This window comes from Acanthisitta chloris, unplaced genomic scaffold (genome assembly GCF_000695815.1).
Source record: "Acanthisitta chloris isolate BGI_N310 unplaced genomic scaffold, ASM69581v1 scaffold4051, whole genome shotgun sequence".
Lineage (NCBI taxonomy): Eukaryota > Metazoa > Chordata > Aves > Passeriformes > Acanthisittidae > Acanthisitta > Acanthisitta chloris.
In genome coordinates this window covers 24,378-46,242 of record NW_008655320.1, presented here as the reverse complement: position 1 = coordinate 46,242, position 21,865 = coordinate 24,378, and the positions used below count along the sequence as shown (strand labels likewise).

The following is a 21,865-nucleotide window of genomic DNA, read 5'->3' as shown; positions in this document are numbered from 1 at the left end:
AAGAGAGGGAGCCTGGACGTGGCACAGGGCAGAGCTCCCTCCCCTCCTGCCGCCGCCGGGTCCTGCCCTGCCCTAGATGCTGCTAGGCTTGCGCGGTTAGCCTCCCAGTAAGGTACTCGGTACCTCCGCAGGTAAAGGTGGTCTTGTGAAAAGCTAGCCATAATAATGACTGTATCTATTCAGCATCGAGCCGTTAAAGGCATTTGGACCTCATTATGAGATGGATTAGATGGAGCTTTGTGCTGTAACAGCTCAGAGAATTTTTCTCTGAACACATAGGCAGGAGCGGCCAAAGCTCAAAACCGTTTTGCTTCATATTATGTGATATGCAAACTAAGCAGGGCTAACAACACACTGCAAATTACAGTTGTAAATACTTTGAGGATAAACTGGCATTGGATGGGATTTCTGTGCCCAGCATTCAATTTAAAAAGCCCCGAATTGCTCTTCTCTTGATTTCTATGACTGAATCTCAACAGTGTTTGTAATATCAACCCAGACTCTTGTGTATGTATGCCCTTTGTTCCCCTTTTAGCTAAAGAAATAAGCCAGTATGAAAAGTTATCCAGGCATCAGCCATTCAGGCCATTAAGGCAAACCAATGAGCAATGTCTAAATCAAACTCTGTGACATATACCAGTACTGTCACCCTGCCCTGCTGCTTGGGAAGGTTGGCAGAATCATCTATTCTGTCTTCTGTTCAGGTCACTACTGGCATTAATAGGGCATATCTTACTTAGAACCCATTTTACTAGTTTTTATGTGTATCATGTAAATCCAAAGTAAGAGAGCAGAAAGATATGAGAAAAACTCTGAGCTCAAGGTCTTTCAGGTAGATCAGTGGTAAAGGTAGAAGATGGGGGGTATTTGTTCTGCTTTTTATATTTTGGCATACTATCAGACCACCTAACCTCAGCATAGAAGGGAACTATTCTAAATTTCCCCTACAGGCAATGGTCTTGTTTGAGAACTCACTTAAGATCTAGATAGTTGTTTTGAGGGGTTTTTTTCTCTTCACTGATGAAAAGGTAGGATACAGGCAGACCAAGCAGGCTTTTCAGCTAGACAGTTCAGTTACATTCCTAAAGTTGGCTCAAGGAGTATCTACATAGAGACATTTGCACTCGCTCTTTCCATGGCTATATCCATAGACTATGTGGTGCAGCTTCATTCATGGTAGCAGAAGTAAAGCAGCGAAACGATGGCTAAAAAAATCCTTGGTTAGATTTTTACACATGCTGTTTCTTGTAATTTAATACCAGATTTGTGTACTACCAGGTAACCTGACAGTACAGTATTGGTCTGGATTAGACACTAACACACAGGTCTCTGGGGCAGAACAAAATGATGATGATACTGAACTCAGGTTCATTGAACCAATGGTGCTTTACGCAGGACGGAAAGTAAAAATGGTGTGAAGAGAAGACATCAAACATAAAATACAGTTTGCAAAAAGTTATTTCCACTTTAATCCAGTATGAACTGCCAAACTAAGTTTTTATCAAGTATTTTGTGCTTTATAGTTACCTCTCCCACTACTAGATGCCCCTGATGCTAGGTTTAATATATCACAGTATATTAAGATGCCATGGTCTAGTCATAGAATCATAGAATAAACCAGGTTGGAAAAGACCTCAAAGATCATCAAGTCCAACCCTACCATGGTTACTAGACCATGGCACTAAGTGCCACATCCAGTCTCAGCTTGAAAACCTCCAGGGACGGTGAATCCACCACCTCCCTGGGCAGCTCATTCCAATGCAAAAGATCTCTTCCTAATGTCCAACCTAACCCTCCCCTGGCAGAGCTTGAGTCTGTGCCCTCTTGTCCTCCTGCTGGTTACCTGGGAGAAGAGACCAACCCCCACCTGACTCCAACCTCCTTTCAGGGAGTTGTAGAGGGTGATAAGGTCTCTCCTGAGCCTCCTCTTCTTCAGGCTAAACTACTTATGTTGGTTCTGTGTGTCAAAAGTGAAGATTATTTTTAAATGCAATTTAAAAAACACCCCAGAACTGTAAAGAAAAACTGCTGTCAGATCCTAGAAGTGACATGAGAAAAGAAAAAAAAAATCTGTTGCAGTGCATTTAAATACATACATGATAATAAATATAATATCTATATATGACATCAACATGTGTCTACTGCTTAATTTTCAGTTAGCAAGCAACAGCTGAGGCTGCTTGCATGTTAAAGATTTTTTTTCCTCTGCACTCTTGTTCTCTGCATATTAAATTTCTGATGCAGGTTCCATTTACAGAAGATGCTTTGGCAGGCACAGGACACAGGGACTCAACCAGTGATCCCTTAGGTGCCTTTCTCTGGCCCCATTTGAGGCATTCTGTTACAACTGGAAGTCAGCTTCTTGCAAACACAACATTTACAAAACCTCCTGACATTTACACCAAAAGTCTTTTGCCCTGTTTCTGCTGAAATAAAGATCAAAACTTGCACACTTTGTTGAGGTTTTAATTAGGCCAATATTTTCACAAGTCCATAGTATGCAATGGAATATGATGCAGAGTTGCAAGCCAACACTTGGCCAAGCTCTGCACAGCAGCACTGTAGAGAGAAGTCCTGACATCTTGCTGCTATCTCAGTGTCTGAGCCAGAAATGTTGACCCTCTCAGCCAGGCTTAGCCTCTATGGAGCCTCACACTGCTGTGCTTAGTATTGGAACTGGCACAGTTGGCACAGTGCTCCTTCTTGTTGGAAAGGTACACACTCATCCTGCCTAAAAGGCAGTGCTGGGATGTCCTGAGTGTTTGTCTTTCCTGGATGTATGGTGTGAGATAATTGCATTAATGAAGGAGAAATTATCAAAACCAATAATCTACTAAAGACTGGAGGCTAATTGTTAAATAAACCTTCCACTCAGCACAAAATTCATACCCAAATCTATGTCCATAAGGCTTTTCTTTTTCCTACAACCTCAGATTTATTCCATTGGAATACCAGTGTGCCATCAAGAAAATATAACTATAGAGGGAAATTTCAGTTTTACTTTTGGTTAAATCTTTTCCCGTACCACCTTTTTTTATGTAATGAGTTTTATTCATCCACTTTTTAATATAAACAGAGTTATGGTTGCAATCCAGCAGCAGAAATTAGTCCCACTCTAATAACAAGGTACTTTCTAGAAAATTCAAACAACCAGCGAAGCAATGAAAGCAATAAATCCAGTAATATATTTTAGGTGCAACCAGTATACGTTCTCATGTTTTTCAATTTTACAAAAAAAACAATTGCCACTTTCCTTGCATGAGCTCAGGGCAGAAGGGAAGTTAATCACAGGGTGCTGTTAGGTTTCTAATCTGGCATCTTAAAACATTTCAGGGCTCTGCAAAAACAGGATTTTCTTTCAGTATGTACACCTAAGTAAGCAAACCCAGGCCTGTAAAAAGGCTGTCGCAAGCTGCAGGACATCTTTTTCAGACATGTCTTCTTTGGTAGGAAAAGGTTACATGCTTACTTTTCTGTGGTGCCTGCTGTGCTGTGTGGTGTCAGAAGTCACTTGTGATGAGGATCTATCAAGACGTCATTCATAGCTAGAGAGCAAATGAGCTAATAAAGACATCAGTGATACTAGTGTTTCGTTTTAGGAAGTTTCTCATGTGTTTTACAGGAGAATTTGAGACACTGCTTTACTTTCATAGGAGTGGAATTGGCCCATTGACTTCCAGTTCTGGGGACTCTATCTCTGAAATACAGTGTAACTGACTAATGAGAAGTCTTACATGAGATATATGTACATATTAAATCCTTATGCTGCAGTCCAGCACATCTACCATTTGTCAAGGAGAATTTCAAGAAGGAAATTAATTACTTTTCATTATTATGGCAAAGATGTTTCTGATAGCCTACAAATATTTATGTCTGCCCAGGGAGGTGGTGGATTCACCATCCCTGGAGGTTTTCAAGATGAGACTGGATGTGGCACCTAGTGCCATGGTCTAGTAATGACAGTAGGGTTGGTCTTGATGGTCTGTGAGGTCTCTTCCAACCTGGTTGATTCTATGATTCTATGATTCTATGCTCTGCTTTGCCAATGCAATGAAAATGGCAACAAAGGAAGCCCTCAAAACTGAAGAACTGTAATTGGTAACTTTTCCTCCTGTTTTCTTCAGGGTATTCTAGAGCGTTTGGATGCTGGAGAAATTGTGATTGGAGATGGAGGATTTGTCTTTGCTCTTGAAAAGAGGGGATATGTAAAAGCTGGGCCTTGGACTCCTGAAGCAACTGTAGAACACCCTGAAGCAGGTCAGTTTTACCGAAAAATGGGATTCTGTGTGGAAACCTCAGAGCAACTTTTCAATATCTGAAGGGGCCTATGGGGGAGCCAGAGAGGGACTCTGTGTTAGGAACTGCAGTGATAGGACCAGGGGCAATGGGTTCAAACTGAAGGAGGGAAAGTCTAGGTTGGATGTGAGAAAAAAGTTTTTCCTGTGAGGGAGGTGAGACACCGGCACAGGTTTCCCAGGGAAGTAGTGCATGTCCCAACCCTGGCAGTGTTCAAGGCCAGGTTGGATGAAGCCTTGAGCTACCTGCTCTGGTGGGAGGTGTCCCTGCCCAGGGCAGGGGTTGGGACTGGGTGATCTGTAAGGTCCATTCCAACCCCTAAAATTCCATGATTCAGTGATGATTCCTGTAGTGAATGTAAACATCGTTGGCCAAGTAATAAATATACAGGAACTTGCAGTAGGTTTTAAAATAGAAATGTTCCTTGACACTGTAGAATTACACTGTTAAGAGCCTAAGAACTTCTTATCTTACCCCTTGTACTTGCTCTAACACTGGCCAAAAGCAGTTGGCTGGGTAAGAATATGAGTAGTGCATACATCTAGTGATACCCCTCCAGAATGCACTCCCAGACCTCAATAATTTGTATCCCAGGGACTTTGTGTAGCAGATATGGTTATATTTGTGTTTAGGAATATTTGGTGGTTTCTCTCTCATGGATTTGTCCAGTCTGTCCTTGAGCCAATTGTTTAAAACTTAAAACTTCTCATGAAAAAGAATTTTGCAGTTAACTGTTTTGTTGTGTTCTAGTCATTCTAGGACTTTTACATAGTTATAAACTAATGTAGTTTGTTTATTAGTTCTTTCAGTAAAATAGCAGTTTTTAATAAACATCACAATGGGAGTATTTAATGTTTCTGGCTCCCCTATGAAATTGGGAATGATAAACTTCATAGGAACCTAAAAATTGCAATAAACATTTAATGGAGTAACTCTCTTAAAGTGGATGGATTAAAAAGGAACAGCCACTCCATGCCTTCCAGCATAAAGATTATAGTGTTTGGCATAAATAGTGCAGAAGCAGATGCTATTATCTATTTATGTATGCTTCATTACAAGAAAGCGTTTGCCCTGCTAATATGATGTGCAGTTAATCCCACAAGCCAGAGTATCCTGGGGGTAGAACATTTTCCTTGTTCTAAGTGTTTGCCCTTTCAAATTAATCTTTTCTTCTCTACAAGGGAAGAAGGAAGAGAAGGGGAAATAGAGATCTTAGCTCTCCTCATTACATTGCTTTGTACACCTCACCTGTTTATTCAGCCTAATCCTTCTCAGCCTTCAAGTGTCACTTATGTATAGCATGCCTAATTTAGGGTTATGAACAGCTTTAAAAGATGCAGAGCTCCAGCAAAGGAGCATTGATGACCTAACTTTCATCTCCCAAAGAGAGATTCCATCATCTCTCTCTCTCTCTATTTCTCTCCCCCTCTGCCCCTGCATGTCCCATCTTACAATTTACAGCACTTATCCTGTGCTCTTTACTTCCCCTCTGCATGTTATTTTGCACCTCAAAAGCCCTTGACCCTCTCCACATGTCCATTATAGGCTATTTGTAAAGGCACCCTTCAGTGGAACTATGTTCATTTCTCTTTGTGCAGTGTGGTGCCTCCCCTCTGTTACTGCTTCTTGCTCCTGCATGCTCAAGGCTCGTGTTACTTTGAAGGCAGGTGGGGAGGGGGAACAGAAGGAGCAACTGGCTGAGCCAGCAGGTGTAAAAACCACACAACTACCAGAGCTTCTTGTCTCTATAAGGAGAGAAGGAAAAGGAGGGAGGTTCTGAGAACGCAGGAAGGAATGAAAAAAATAAAAGAGTGAGTTCAAGGCCTTTATTACATGAGAGGAGTTTTGCCACACTGACGGACTTAGAAATGAGATCTAAGTATTCCTTCTGAGACAGATCAGGTGTTGCCCTGCAGTGAGCTGTAGGTGCTTGTTGCCCCTCTCTCCTGTTAGCTTATATTTGTGTCTTTCATGAAACGTTCAGCTCATGGTGGATTGAAATGAAAACTCAGCATTATACACCTGACTTCTCAAATTATGCATCAAGTAGTGGTTTAGCCTCCTACGTGGCTATATCCTCATTTCTCAAATGCTGGAAGAAAAACACAGTTTCAGTAACATGTTGAAAGTCACACAAATTGCAGAGTGGTTTGGGGTTTTGATAGTGCATACTGATGTGGGTTAGATAATAGCAGGACTGTATTCTGCTGGTAAAAACTATTTGCCTGGGGTTGAATGAGATTCAGGCTGATACTTACAACAACACTATTGTTTCCCTCAACATTTAGATCCGTTCAAAAGTCTCTTGTTCACATACCTGATAGTTTAGGGTATGACATTCCATAATCATACGTGTTAGGTTATGTTTCATTTCCCTGCCTATGTCACCATTCTTATTCACACAATCCTAGGCATCCTTCTAGGAATGCAAGAACCATATTTAATGAGCACTGACCATGGGGGTGAAAAAAAATCTGGTCTACTATCTAAATGTTATGGAGCATTGGTGAAAATATTTGTAGATTCTACTTTTTTTTTCTTTCACTTTTCCCATTTCCTGACTAGTTTTCATCAGTGATTTCTCATTGGGGAGAATAGGAAAAAAAAGGTACAGAACACTAGAAGCAAACAGAGACAGCCTTTTTATTTGGGATCAATAGCATATTTTAGTGCTGTAGGAAAAAGGATACTCCTTGCACTACAATTTTTTGCCTGCATAAAGGTGTAGGAATTAAATTGGATCCCAGCAGTTTGAGCAGATTTCAGGGTCTTTCTGAACTGTAGCTCTGCTGTAATCTGTGTCCTGGAAAGGTCTTTGTGACTGCTGGGAAAGGAAGCACTGTGTTAAATCACAGAGTGGTTACCCAAGGCTGTAATTATAAATTCAGTACTGTACTAATAGAGAAAAGCAAGGGACACTACACTGTTCCTGCAGTGAAGGCGTGCTTGCACGTATGCAGGTTGATTCTAGCAGCTCATACTGCTGTTTGAGCTTCTCTAGCGTGGAAAGCTGTGTCTGTTGCAGCAGAAGGGAGAAATTTTATTGTCATGACATAGTCACACATTTCCCTAATGACACAAGCTGTAGACAATGAATTATGATAAACCAGGACTTCAGGAAAACCTTTCCCAACATCTGCTACAGAAACTGCAGTGTTCTTGTGTCTGTGTACAGTATCCAGGGAATAAATTATTCTTGTATTTGCTATAAATTGTTGAGCATTTAACTGGGTTTTGCATGACTTCTAGTGTTCTAGAAATTAAAGTAATTATTGTTCTGTGAGTACACACATAAAATCAAGTGACAGCTCCTGTTCTGTTCCTGATGTGGTGATTGCAGTGTACTGCTTACAGCCAGGAAGGCACAACTCCCCTCACAGATCCTTCTCCCAAAGTCCTAATGTAGGAAATTGGCCCATTAAAAGTAATTGCAACCTTTCCTTTAAGAGAAGTGTTGTCTCTGCAGTAAAATCATCATGTGAGAAGAATTAACTCTATGTCATGAGTCACTTTTCTCGAGCAACAAATCATCTTTTAATCAAAGGTGTATTTAGCAAAACAGAACTTTGGTTTTGGCTGTCCAGACTCTTAGAGTTTTGGTGGGGGAGAATACTCAAAAATACAAAACAGAGGATGTAATGAAACAGTGTATTCTTCCACAGAATTATCATCCCATCCCTTAGTTTGTTGGCACAATACTTTCTTCTGTTTTCTGTTTCACAATCTAGAAGCTAGAGAATGCAGATTTTCATTTGATCATCTAGTAGTCTGGTATTCCTTATTATGTTTTCATGTTCTTTGGTTAGATGCCTGCTTTCCCTTCCTAAATCACTGTCCAGCACTGTAAATGAAACTGGGAGGTCTGAAGGACTGAGGAAAGTCGAAGATAGGCAAGCTGGCAGGCAAAACTGAATCTCCTGATGAACTAAATAGAAATCTTCAGTCGTTCTTAGCAGAGGAAAGCTAAGGAGAAAGTTTTCTGCCTAATGTTCTGAGAGTGAGAAGAGAGAAATTCTACACAGACTGGGGTACTCCTTCTATGCTCTCGTAATGGCTCTTCTAGTATCACTTATTTTACAGTACCATTACTTCAGTAAACATATGATTTTGGAATAACACTGTAATAACTGTACCAAACATCTCTTCTTTGTCTCTTAATTTGCAGTTCGCCAGCTTCACCGGGAATTCCTCAGAGCTGGATCCAATGTTCTGCAGACATTCACCTTCTATGCCAGTGAGGACAAACTAGAGAACAGGGGCAATTATGTAGCTGAGAAAATAAGCGTAAGTAAAACAGTTTTGATGGACACGTGAAATAAATTGGTTAACTTGAAGGAAAAGGTTTAGTAGAGAGATTATCGAGTACTTTTGCAGTTTGTCATGACAGTTTTGGCTATACTTGAGGGCCAGAGAATGAGATGATGCAATTACAGAGTTTGGAATAGTAAGAAAGACAAGTAAAAGGATGAAAGAACCCCAAACCATAATGGGGCAAGGATGAAGAGAGGAAAGAGAATTCCTACATGGTATTTTTTCTCATTTGAGGAGATTGGTTTACTGGAGTTTTGATACAAAGAGTATAGGGAGGACTAAATGCACATAGAGCCAAATTAATGAAAAAGAAATGCTTTAAAATCCATATAAACAAATCAACTGCAAAAATGGCGAAGAATCTTGGAGAATAATAAGTGGATAATGAGAACAAAATGGGTTTTAGAACTGTATCTTCAGTAAAGTAACATCGAAAAAAATCCAAGCTGTAGACAGTGGTCAATACTCCCCTTTTCCCAGGTAAGGGTGATCTGTTACGGCAACTGAAGTACCACATTGGTATTTTTTTGCCCCCTACACAAAGGAGCTGTAGGATGTTATGTGTGTTCATTAGATGCAGGCTCAAGGTCCAATGGGACTTCTGGCACAGACATTTCTAAATAGTTCCTCTGAGACTAGAATGTTTGTCATTGAGTGGTTTATCTGATTCTTTGTCCTTTGGTCCTATTGCCTGTTTCAACCTCTGCAAAACAGAGAAGATTCTCCAGGGCTCAAGGAGGAAGGAGTCATTGAATCTGTGAAGATATTTCCAGTTAGAACAATCTGAACGCTGGGACAACAATTGAGGCTTAATTGAGGTTATACCAATATGAACAAATTTGTCTGAAATGCTGTACCCTACAGTCAGTAGATGCAACATTGAAATGTCTGAAGTGGTACCTCTGGAACAAGCCATGCTGCAATTCTTGCTGCCATGCAAAATTGTCAGGGCTGGAGAGCACCTGGCATTGGGAATGCATTGCAGCAAACCTTTCAAAACTGATTTCCTGACAGTTCTAAAAGCAGGTTCCTCCAGGATTTTACTGGTTCATGGTTCCACCTCGCAGAGTTCCCAAACATGTACCAGAGGACAAGTGCAAATGGAAGACAATTTGCCAGCACTGGCCTTAAAAATCAGCTGTGTCTTTTGAGGCAGCTAAGAGAACTGCAGCTGAGAGAGAATTGTGTAGGTTCTAAGTTGTCCATGGGCTGCAGAGAAACCTGCTACAATCAGTGCTTGTTATCTATCCCAATTAATGATTGTTTTCCCCAGATCTTTTTTCCCTGGCATAACTTCTGTTCCAAAAGCCATTCTGGTCATCCTGATTTAGATATAGAGGGAATCTGTATTTCAGTCTAGGTGATAAATTGATCATTAATTGTAGTGAGAAGTTTCCCTCTACTATTCTTAAATAGGTAACTTTAACATCAGATAATTAGGGATATCTTTTTTTAATGCCCTAAATAACTCTGTCTGAATATTATACTGATTTTTTTAAATTATCAGAATACTGAAATACATTTTAAAAAATCAATTGAAATTACCACATATTTTGTTTTCCAGCAAGAAATGTCAGAATAAAATCATACACTTAAATGTAACTGACTCATTTTCTCAGAGGCAAAGAAAATTCCACCTCACACCAAATACTTGCTCTTTGTAGACTTATTTGTGTAAGATGTATTAAAGATAATATGTTTTCATAGCATTTAATAATGTGATAACTTAGAGGTGGCCAAAAATTTGTTTTCTAATGTTTGTTATTGTTTTGAAAGAATCTGATCTTCCTAATAAATATTACTTTAAAATTCATTAAGCCTTTATGGCTTTTGACTCTTTTTGTCTTTTTTGTGCTCTGAAATTATATGCATGTCTCTGACCAGGTGAAACTGACCTTATCTATGTTCACACAGTGCCAGAAAGTGAATGAAGCTGCTTGTGACATTGCAAGAGAAGTGGCTAACGAGGGTGATGCTTTAGTGGCTGGAGGAGTCAGTCAAACTCCATCATACTTGAGCTGCAAGGATAAAACAGAGGTTAAAGCAGCCTTCAGAAAGCAACTAGAAGTCTTTATGAAGAAGAATGTGGACTTCCTCATCGCAGAGGTAAATCAGTCAGAAAAGTTCACGCCTTCAGTTGGCACAGCGTTAACTTTTAAGATGTCTAGTCTACTTTAGGGACTACAACTATATATGGCTTCTTCTTTCGAAATTTTCTGCTGTGGTTTATCCCAGTACCATCAGATATTTTTCTAAATGCACAAAAGCATTTGCAGGTGTCCTGGAACAGGACCTTGAGACCTAAATTTCTACCTTAGTCAAGTCGAATTCTGTACTGGTACAAAGGGGTTGTATTAATGGGATTTTGACTAGTTCCTATTTCTTCCCATGATAAGCAACCTAAGATGACTTTTCTAGACGAAAATAGTTCCTGGGTTGATCCTTGATTAACCTCCTGCATGGACATTCTTATTCTGAAACAAAAGTCTCATTTCTTTTACTCACTGACTTGTAAAAATCCCTTTTTAACTGTGTGGTCTGTGAACTCCCTAGAGTTCTGATAGTATAAACCAGAAAAGAATCAGGTCATTGTATTGCTGGTGTATTCGGGGCCTGGATTAATGTGTTTATGCTTCATTGCCAAGAAACAGAAGTAGCCCAATTTTAATTTCTTTCAGTACTTTGAACATGTCGAAGAGGCTGTCTGGGCAGTGGAAGTTCTAAAAGAATCTGGAAAGCCAGTTGCAGCTACAATGTGCATTGGTCCAGAAGGAGACATGCATGGAGTGCCCCCTGGACAATGTGCTGTCCAGCTGGTAAAGGCTGGTAAGAATCTGTTTCAACATGCCCTTTAAAAGTGTGGAACAAAGTAAAGTCCTTAAGTATTGAGCTAAATGGATGTGTATCTCAAGTAGGTAACTTCCCAGTTAAGTCTGATAAAAGCTTTGACTCTAAAGAAAAGTCTTTGTGTGTACTTTAGTAAAGCAGTCTTGGAACTGGAAATGCAGGTATGAAATCCTTGATAGCCAGGATGGGAGCAATAGCCACAGACAGCTGATACTGAATACAGCAAAATCCTAAATCTACTCACATTTGGTCACAGAGCCAGACCCAAATTCTATAGTCACAAGCAGGATCCAAAGCCACTTTTGATTCTCTGCTTATGTGTTTTGAAATGTATGGAGCACAGTTCAAATCCAGGGTGAGTAAGAGGATGAAAAAATTAATCATTTTGCCTATCAAAGGCTGTTTTCTGCAAGACAAGGGGAAGGACAGAAGAAATTAATCAGGGGCATGATGAATGATGGCACAAGGGTTTGTTACACCTGCTCTGAGCTCCTCTTTTCCTTTAGAATGAGTGTTGAAATCCAAAAATAGAACTAGTATTAGGAACCTATTGCATGTGTATGTGCATAAACAGACTTCACTGATTAAGGACTGGTATGAAAAGCAACTCTAGGAGGGTAGAAGATGTGAGGCATCATCAGCAGGTACAGAGGAGTGCAACTGAAATGTAAATGGAATGCGTCACCTCAGGAGAGCTGGGTCTGGCTCTAACACAGCTGCCTTCTATTCCTAACACTGATACAAGGTTGGACCACACTGCTTCTGGAGTGCTGTGGCTAATAACTTTCATGTCCCACTTCCTGGGGAGATGTGACCTGAAATTATTTCCTCCTCCTAGGTGCTTCTATCATTGGAGTCAACTGCCATTTTGATCCAGAAATTTCCCTGGAAACTGTGAGACTGATGAAAGAGGGCTTGCAGGCTGCTAAACTCAAAGCCCACCTGATGTCCCAGCCACTTGCTTTCCACACGCCTGATTGTGGAAAACAGGGTTTTATTGACCTTCCAGAATTTCCTTTTGGTAAGACTAGGGTATATTTTTTATTGTTCTTGGTTTGTTTGCTTTTGCTTTGTTGTATGTTCCTCATTTATTTTCCCCCAACTTTTAGTAAAGCTGAAGCTGCAAGGTGTCCTACACAATATGATGAATCCCAGTTATCCTGTCTGGCATTTTCCAGAGTGATTACTGTGTAATATTGGTTTAAAGATCATCCACATAGTAAGAATACTTCAGTAGTATCATAGCATGTGACTGAAAGTGAAGTTATGATGAAAACAGTTAAAATGCCACAACCTAAACTCAGTTAAAACATTGTTCTTCATTGTGCCATAGAACCTTGTTCAGGACAGCTATAAACAGTTCAAAGAAATGAATAACAGCAAATACACTAAAAAAACCCCATTGTTCTAGGTTGTGACATTTATACCATGAGGCCTAGTTTACCTGTTTAATGTACAATGCATATTACTCGTAATAATTCAGTCTTGTAAGTGTGACTGTTACTATAAGTGAGATTAGAGAGAAACACGGAAGGACTTTTATGTTGTTAACAAATTAGCGGTCTGGAGAAGAACTCATCACATGGATGTTCAGGAGAAACTCTACAAAGATTGAAAGATTCAGACACTTGATATGTTTATAAGGCTTCTGTATTTAAGGCTTATTTTCACCTGGAATGTAGAGGATCCCTTTAATATAAAGACAAAATCAGCTTAGACTGATTTTTAAGGCTGATTAGAAAAAGTCTTTCATATTCAGATATCATACACCTTTCTTTTCAAGACCAGACTACAAGGTATTCAAACATTTCCAACTTGAATTTTTAGCAAAAAAACCTGAGAGATGTGAAGTTTGTTGTTTTTCTTTAAATGCCTCTCTACACAAACGAAGGGAAGAGATTAAAGTGTGAGCTTGAGGCATTCATTAAATGCTAATAACATGTCTGAGTTCTGAAAATATTCTGAGATCTTTAAAAGTGTTAGGAACTCATTTATCCTATTCATTCCTTCCTGTGACTCCTCTGATTGCAAGCAAAAAACCCCAGATAGAACAGATGCAGTAAATAATCAAGTCAATGGAAGGATTTGCTCTTTGGTTTGTTATGGTTCTTGGCTTGTATATTATAAACATCCTGTGCGAGATCTCAGCATTCAGAACTGCTACCAATAATTGGCAAAGACTCGTTCTGCGAGTGTTTTCAGTACCCAGAAGTAGCAACTGATCAGCTGACAGCAGATAAGCTGTTTAGTAAATCACTGTTAAACTGACTCAATGAACTGTTTTTTTGTGGAAAGCAATATGCACAGAGAGGAATTTAGGTATCTGAAGAGAACATAACATCCATACAGGCCAACAAGATCTCAGTTCCCAGGAGAGCAGTAGCTATGTTGTATTGACAAACTCCAGCACCTAGATGCCAGATCTAAAATAAAGATCTAAAAATCTAGATCTAAATCTAGATTTATTTTTCTCTACGACTTTTTCCATTTTTCTGTGTTCTCCCTCCTGTGCTACTGCAATTGTTCTGAAATGTTGCCAGTTAAACAAGGACAGTGTTTTAGAAATAACTACAAATCCCAACTGAAACCACTGGCTGATCATGGGGAAAAAGGTGTAATAAGCATTCCTGAGGAATAATGAGCAGGCTTATTCCTGTGCAGGTAGGTTGACACCTTCTCCTTTCACGTATTTCCCAGATATTGATTGTTTATTAGGAATTCTTCAGAAAGTTAGGCATGACATTGAAAGCATTCCAGTACTCCAGCTAAGAACTCTGGCAAGCACACGATCAGTCTCAGAAGACACTAGGTGCTGTTTTGCAAGGCCAAAAATGCTAACAAGCACAGGTAAGCAGAGCACAGTAGAATCTGAAAGTTAGACATCTGAAAGTTTGCACCATTAATTCTCGGTCAGGCAGTTCAAACACGCACATCTACATTTTGCAAACAGCGCAAGTGATTCAACAATACGATTTCTTACCAAAAAAATATGCTGAAATGGACCATGGTGGAACCTAAAGATATGAATGTCTCTGCAGGTCTGGAGCCAAGAATTGTAACCAGGTGGGACATTCAGAAATATGCAAGAAAGGCCTATGACTTAGGAGTTCGTTTCATCGGAGGTTGCTGTGGGTTTGAGCCATACCACATTCGAGCAATCGCTGAGGAGCTGGCTCCTGAAAGGGGATTTTTGCCAGAAGCTTCTGAGAAACATGGTAGCTGGGGAGATAATCTGAGCATGCATACCAAACCCTGGGTCAGAGCAAGGTATGTATATCTGACCTGGAAAGAACACTAACACACCTCTTGCAAAGGCTTATAGTGCTCCATGCAGCAGACACTGGCTTAACTGGTATGGAGGACTAAATATCACTGTAGACGTTCTATGGGTTGAAAACTTTAAAGAATTAAATCTGATCTAGGAGCAGGGAAAGGGGTGAAGGAGCAACAGAGTAGCTCCTGTGAAAGTGGTTCGAGAAAGTAAAGATCAAAACATGACAGTGCTGTAGAACAGCTCCTAATGGCTTACAGCATTCCTTCCAAGGTTGAAGAGATACTCTAAGGTACCGCTTGAGCGCATCACATTTCATTGCACACTTTAGTTCTTACTTCTGTATCTAATTATAACATCAATCTATACAAGTTATGTGACCCTTTGCACTGGTCATTTAAGCCACTTCCCTTTCAGTATTGTGAGGTGCTGGAAAAAAACGCTGAATTTCCTTTTCTTTCCTTAGGGCAAGAAAAGAATACTGGGAGAACCTGAAGCCTGCTTCAGGCAGGCCATACAGTCCTTCCATGTCTAAGCCAGATGGCTGGGGAGTGACCAAAGGAGCCAAGGAGCTGATGCAGCAGAAAGAGGCAACAACTGAACAACAGCTGAAGGAGCTCTTCCAGAAACAGAAGTGATTTATCTACAGACCATCTCATGCGTCACAAGAAAGTCTGTGGTGATGAGCACCCTGTTGATTTTATCAGTTAAAATCTAATGAAAGAGACAAAATGCAGAAAGAATGTGATTGCAAGGCAAATATGTCAAACTTTGATAATAAAATCTTTCTCTGGACAAATAGTTTAGAGAGTACACAGTAAAAAATAAGTTTGGATTCTCATAATGACTGAGCTTCTGTTAGGTGCCAATAATTGGGTAGACATGGAAATACCTGGGAAGTAGTAATTGGCTCAACTCACCTGTGAAAAGAGAAAAAGCCATCTATAAATACAGTGTCAATGGACTTCCATTCCCAAATCTATTTTTAGCTTGGGATTATGTAGGAGCTTCCTAAAACCTCAAGATTTGTTGAGGACTACTTCAGAGACACACATCCTGCCAATACTTCAGACACACAATTATTTGTAGTCACTTCCTTGACATCAAGAGAATAAAAGTAAACTGGAAAACACATTTTAGGATTGTAATTAAAACATAAGGAGAATGAGATCTTGAGGAGTTTCTTATACGGAGGGCGGAGGGTTCAGAGAACTTCTAGGAAAGAAAAATGACAGGTAAATAACTGTTTTTGTCTCACGGTGCCACGCACAAGATTTACTCTTCTGGAGACTAAAAGGCTTAAGAAATTATTCTAAAATTTATTTAACAAGTCAAATAAATTCAAAATAATATGATGGAATAATATTGTATTATCTTCACACCTTAAATCATAAGATCAATCAAAGAGAATAACATACCTCCAGTAAAAAAACTAATTTCAAAACTATGCAGGTAATCTCTGAAAATATCATTTTAAATACTTTGTTATCTCAAAATAGGCAAATACCTGAAGCTTCCTAAAATTTTATAAGAGTAGTAGAACATGCCAGCACTTCGGGTTTTTTTAAGCTGATTGATTCATTCTACAATCTTAACAGTAACACATTAAAAAAACTGTTAGGAAATAGATAATCCACTTAGGAAAACATTTGTACACTGATTTTGTTGAGAAGGGTTTTCATAGGAGCACAAGTGCCATGAGGAGAGTTTGAGGGAGCTGGGGTTGTTTAGCCTGGAGAAAAGGAGGCTCAGGGGAGACCTTATCACCCTCTACAACTCCCTGACAGGAGGCTGGAGTCAGGTGGGGGTTGGTCTCTTCTCCCAGGCAACCAGCAGGAGGACAAGAGGGCACAGACTCAAGCTCTGCCAGGGGAGGGTTAGGTTGGATATTGGGAAAAGGTTTTTTACGGAGAGAGTGATCAGGCATTGGAATGTGCTGCCCAGGGAGGTGGTGGATTCACCATCCCTGGAGGTTTTTAAGATGAGACTGGATGTGGCACTTAGTGCCATGGTCTAGTAACCACGGTAGGGTTGGACTCGGTGATCTTTGAGATCTCTCCTAACCTAGTTGATTCTATGATTCTATGATATCACTATACTTGGAACCCATAAAGGACACATTTTCATAATTTATTTCTGTGAAACACCACACAACTTAGATTTCTCTCTAGAATGTCATGCCCACCCATTGTATGTTAAAGCAACCACCTTTATGGAAATCATAGAATAATAGAATAATAGAATTTAAGTGTTGGAATGGACCTTTCAGATCATCTAGTCCCAACCCCATGCCATGGGCAGGGACACCTCCTCACTAGTTCATGTTGCTCAAGGCCTCATCCAGACTGGCCTTGAACACTGTCAGGGTCGGGGCAGCCACCACGTCCCTGGGCAACCTGTGCCAGTGTCTCAGCAGCGTTACAGCAAAAAACTTTTTTCTCACATCCAACCTAGACTTTCCTTCCTTCAGTTTGAACCCATTACCCCTTGTCCTATCACTGCAGCTCCTAACACAGAGTCCCTCTCTGGCTCCTTGCAGCCCCTTCCGATATTGAAAAGTTGCTCCGAGGTCTCCACTCAGTCTTCTCTTCTCCAGGCTGAACAGCCCCAATTTCCTCAGCCTGTCCTCATAGGGGAGATGCTCCAGTCCTTTTATCAACTTTGTGGCCTCCTCTGGACTAGCTCCAACTGTTCCATGTCCTTCTTATTCTGAGGACACCAGAATTGCATGCAGTATTCCTGGTGGGGTCTCATGACAGCAGAGTAGGGGGGAACAATCTCATTCTCAAAGTTAAGTGTTGAAAGCTTTTATTCCACTATTCTTTATGTAGAAGGTTATTTCACTATTTCTACCCATGTTGGTATTCTGCAGTTGAGGAAACACCTAAATATGCAACCCTTCAATGGGAAACTTCAGGTATCCTTTTTAGACTGTTACAGGCAGACAGATTTTAGAATAAGACATCTGCCCTCCCCAGGCTTAAAACAGATTGAAATACTTACTAGCTGGAAATTTTGCCTGAGAGCTGAAGGCAGACAAATCAAGACAGTAGATTTTTTAAAATGTAGATTATTTGGAAAACACCCATATAAGTATGTATTCACTACATTAAACTCCTTTCCTTCCTAAATGATTCTGGGCATTACCCCATGCAGAAAGTGGAATAATGCAAAATCTGTATAGCAGAAGGGATAGATCTTTGATCATCAGACAGATCAGACAGATCATCACCAAATGTATACAGTATTGAAGACATATGCATGATACAGTGGCTTAAAATACAGACTACAGTTGATAAAGAAGTGTTTTGGACAATCGTTAGTAGTTTAGGGATTTCCTGTGGCATAGAATGCAGCTTCACCATCACCATTTCCTTCTATGACAAAGTAACCCACCTAGCTGGTCAAGGGAAGGCAGTTCATGTAATCTTTGTGGATTTCAGCAAAGCTTTCTGTGGAGTCTCTCACAGTATCCTTCTGGGCAAAATGCCTAGCACATAGCTGGATAGACACACCATGAGATGGGTGAGCAACTGTCTCATGGATCAGGCACAAAGGGTTATAGTGAATGGGGTGACATCAGGCTGGTGACCAGTCACTAGTGGGTTCTGCAGGGCTCCATCTTAGGCCCAGCGCTCTTCAACATCTTCATAAATGACTTCAAGGACTTGAAGGGACAAATTTGCAGACAATACAAAACTGTGAGGAGTTGTTGATTGTCTCAAAGGCAGAGGGGCCTTGCAGAAAGACATTGATAAATTAGAGGGCTGATTGATCACCAACCATATGAAGTTTAACAAGGGCAAGTGCTAGAGCACTAACAAGAGCACCTGTGATGGGACAACCCTGGACAGACAGACTAGGAAATGAGATGCTGGAAAGCAGCACTGTGGAAAGTGACCTGTGGGTCCTGGTCAGTGGCAGGCTGAATATGAGTCAGCAGTGCTCTGGCAGCCAGGAGAGATATCTGTGTCCTGGGGGACCATTAGGCACAGCATCACCAGCAGGTCAAGGAAGGTGATTGTTCTGCTCTGCTCTGTGCTGGTGCAGCCTCACCTTGAGTCCTAGGTGGCAGTTTTGGGTACCACAATAGAAGAAGGTATTAAGCTATCAGAGAGTGTCCACAGGAGAGACATGAAGATGGTAAAGTGCCATGAGGGGAAGAGGCATGAAGAGTGGCTGAGGTCACTTGGTCTGTTCAGCCTGGAGAAGAAGAGATGGAGGATGGACCTCATTGCAGTGTAGAACTTCCTCCTGCAGGGCAGTGCAGGGGCAGCACTGTCCTCTGCTCCCTGTGACCAGTGACATGATATGAAATAAAACAAGAGAAAAACATTAACATCTCTCCCAGTTTGATAGAAAAATTTGAATGTGTAAACGTAAAGCACAGAATACATGTTTTGCATTTAGGTTTTTGCTCAAAGGTTATAAAATGTTCTCGCTCAGTTTGGCACTTGGTGTGATCCTCAGGGATGTCCTGTGCAGAGCCAAGAGTTGGACTTGATGTTCCTCATGGTCCCTTCCAACTCTGAATATTCTGTGATTCTGTAAACTATATAAGCAGCTGGACTGACTTCTTGGAAACTGCTCAAACATCCAAAAATTTGTATTGAAGTGAATTAATTAATTTCACAACTCAGAATATTGAAGAACCTGATATTTACAAAGATGATAAGATTTTTGAATTTTCAGATACCCAGTTTGGAAAGGATGAATTTAACACCATAACAATGATGAGAAATATTTAAAGGTGATTTGAAGCCATTGAAAAAAGAGGGTTGACCCAAGGGGGAAGCTATACATTCCCTCTTTGATTCATGTCACAGGCTGGGCTTGTACAGGAATTGACAGAGGGATGAAAACCTGTGTCAGGGTGCTTTATTGGTCACTAAAGATCCCCAAACGATTGAAAAAAAAAAAAGCCCAACAAAAAAACCCCAAAAGAACCCAACAGTCCTACCCTCAAAAAAACCCAAAACCCAAAAAAAACCCAAGCAGCAAAGCCAACCAAGGTTTATTTCCCATTTCTTCCATAGTGAGGCATAAGGGAACTTAGATTTGTTAAAGCTTTCTAATGGTTTATTGCACGACTTGTTAAGGAAAAAAGACAGGCTGACAGCACAATCCTAGGAAACTTATTTCCTTAGAAAGCCTGTCTGAAAACTTAGGAAGTGAAAGGGGCTTTAGAAGGTTAGCTCCTGTATTTAGTACCCTAAGGCAGCATCAGCTATTCATAGGGGAAGGCATCTGTTTAACCTGTGTGGAAATACATCTCATGGTGGAGCTTCCTTGCCACTGCCAGGCAGTCTGGTTACTTCTTAACAAAGCTGTCCTAATTTGAATATTCCTTGATGGAATTCAAATCCATTATTTCTTTCCAGCTCATAAGAGACATGAAGATTTTCTTCCTTTTAACTTTGCTGAAGTGTTTTGTACACCTGAAGATTTAAATAAACTCCTCGTTTCTCTCTCAACTGAACAGATCCTGTTCTGTCATTCTCCCACTCTGGTCTCTGAGGCTGTGATTCATCATAAACCAAGAGATCACCTCCATCAGATCTTTTCCCAGAGCTTCCTATCTCTATGGGGCTTTTTAACCTGCAAGCAGATGTGAAGTGACCTGAACCTCAGAAGTTCAGATCCAGAAGGGAAAATCCAAAGGTGCTTGCTATCTAACGAATAAATATTTGCTCATGAGGCTGAATGTCAGGGCAAGAGGGACCTGAATAAACCATAAACTTCAGGTACTAGTACTTATCTGCACTGCACACGAGAAGATGGCTACACATTTAGTCAGCTCTGAAGTTTCCAAGAACCCCATGCAACAAAAAGGCCAAAACCTTTCTGGGTAATGGTCAGGTGTCATCCTAATTCATCTGTAAACCACAGGAAAGCAAGGAGGGTGTTGTCGTAAAGAAGGAAATTTTGGAACAAGTAACAAAAATCACAGAAAATTCAGCTTTGTTCCCCCTTCTTCTTTTGAAAATAAAGTTTTCTAAGAATCCTACCAAATCTGACATCTCCATGTACCACAAATTTCCCCCTAAAACAGTTTGTAGTTCCACCTTCTTTTTTCAGCTTCATACACAAACACAGTGACAGATTCAGTGACATTTTTTAATCTAAACATCTTAGAAGTGGATTCATATATCTGTCATGTACTACTCCATTGGCTTTATAAATATTGAACATAAACTAATCTAATTTGATCCTGCATTAAATGAAGTATAGACACCACTGAAATACAATGGGCAGAGTATTACAGTAAAATATATCTCAGCAGCTTGTTTTATTACAAAATTCCTTCATCGCCTTTTCTTCATGTTCCACTTGATTGACAGAAATGGCATAAATTTTATACGAGATATGAACCTCACCTGTGCACAGTTTCATGGGATTACAATACTAAATTTTGTCAGTTTATATATGTACAACTCCTGAGACAGATAGCCATCAAATACCTCCCAACATTAGGAATCTGAAGATGGACCTTCCATATGTTTTGATCAACTTCACCTCAGAGCTTCTGTGTCCAGAAAAGTTGCATATCTGAAAAGAAAATCAAATTTGGGTGATAGAACTAGATGCAATCAGAGTGGAGAGTAGTTGCTTAGAAACCAATTCCAAAGCAGATTGATGAAAAGTATGTTTGGAATAGGGAGAAAAAGCAACTTCAATTACTAAAGCAACAGCAACAACAAACATGCACCAATCAAACAAATCTTTACAAGCACTACCAGTTGTTGCTGGGTAGTTCAAGAGTGTTTCGTAGCATCCATTTGCAAACATTTGCATGTCATCATTTCAGTGCCATTAAAGGAAGAGATCAAGTGGCAACTGTAACACAGGAGGGACATTCTGTAATCAATTTTTATTTCTAATCAATCAAACAGGCCAGCAGGTCAGGGGAGGTGATCCTCCCCCTCTGCTCTTGTGAGACCTCACCTGGAGTACTGCACACAGTTCTGGTGTCCCCAACAGAAGGAAGACATGGAACTGTTGGAGCAAGTCCAGAGGAGAATGCAAAGCTGATAAGAGCACTGGAGCACCATCTCTATGAAGACAGGCTGAGGGAGTTGGGGCTGTTCAGCCTGGAGGAGAGAAGGTTGTGTGGAGACTTCAGAGCAACGTACCAGGATC

General features: G+C 40.4%; 1 protein-coding gene across 1 annotated transcript; it reads left to right on the top strand.

Annotated features, from left to right (window-relative positions):
- Positions 1-1,201: 1,201 nt before the first annotated feature.
- LOC103810908 (betaine--homocysteine S-methyltransferase 1) lies at positions 1,202-15,372 on the top strand. The gene is made up of 9 exons (XM_009083839.1): positions 1,202-1,220; positions 1,279-1,403; positions 4,125-4,257; positions 8,462-8,580; positions 10,522-10,713; positions 11,286-11,433; positions 12,293-12,475; positions 14,493-14,721; positions 15,192-15,372. The coding sequence occupies exons 1-9, from the start codon at positions 1,202-1,204 to the stop codon at positions 15,361-15,363; spliced, it is 1,320 nt and encodes a 439-aa protein (XP_009082087.1). The 3' UTR covers positions 15,364-15,372.
- The last annotated feature ends 6,493 nt before the right edge of the window (positions 15,373-21,865 follow it).

Excerpts from the sequence above, each read along its gene's own strand:
- LOC103810908 (XM_009083839.1), top strand. Across the intron at positions 1,404-4,124 it reads TGCTTTACGCAGGACGGAAA|GGTATTCTAGAGCGTTTGGA; the intron begins GTAAAAATGGTG and ends TGTTTTCTTCAG. Across the intron at positions 14,722-15,191 it reads AAACCCTGGGTCAGAGCAAG|GGCAAGAAAAGAATACTGGG; the intron begins GTATGTATATCT and ends TTCTTTCCTTAG.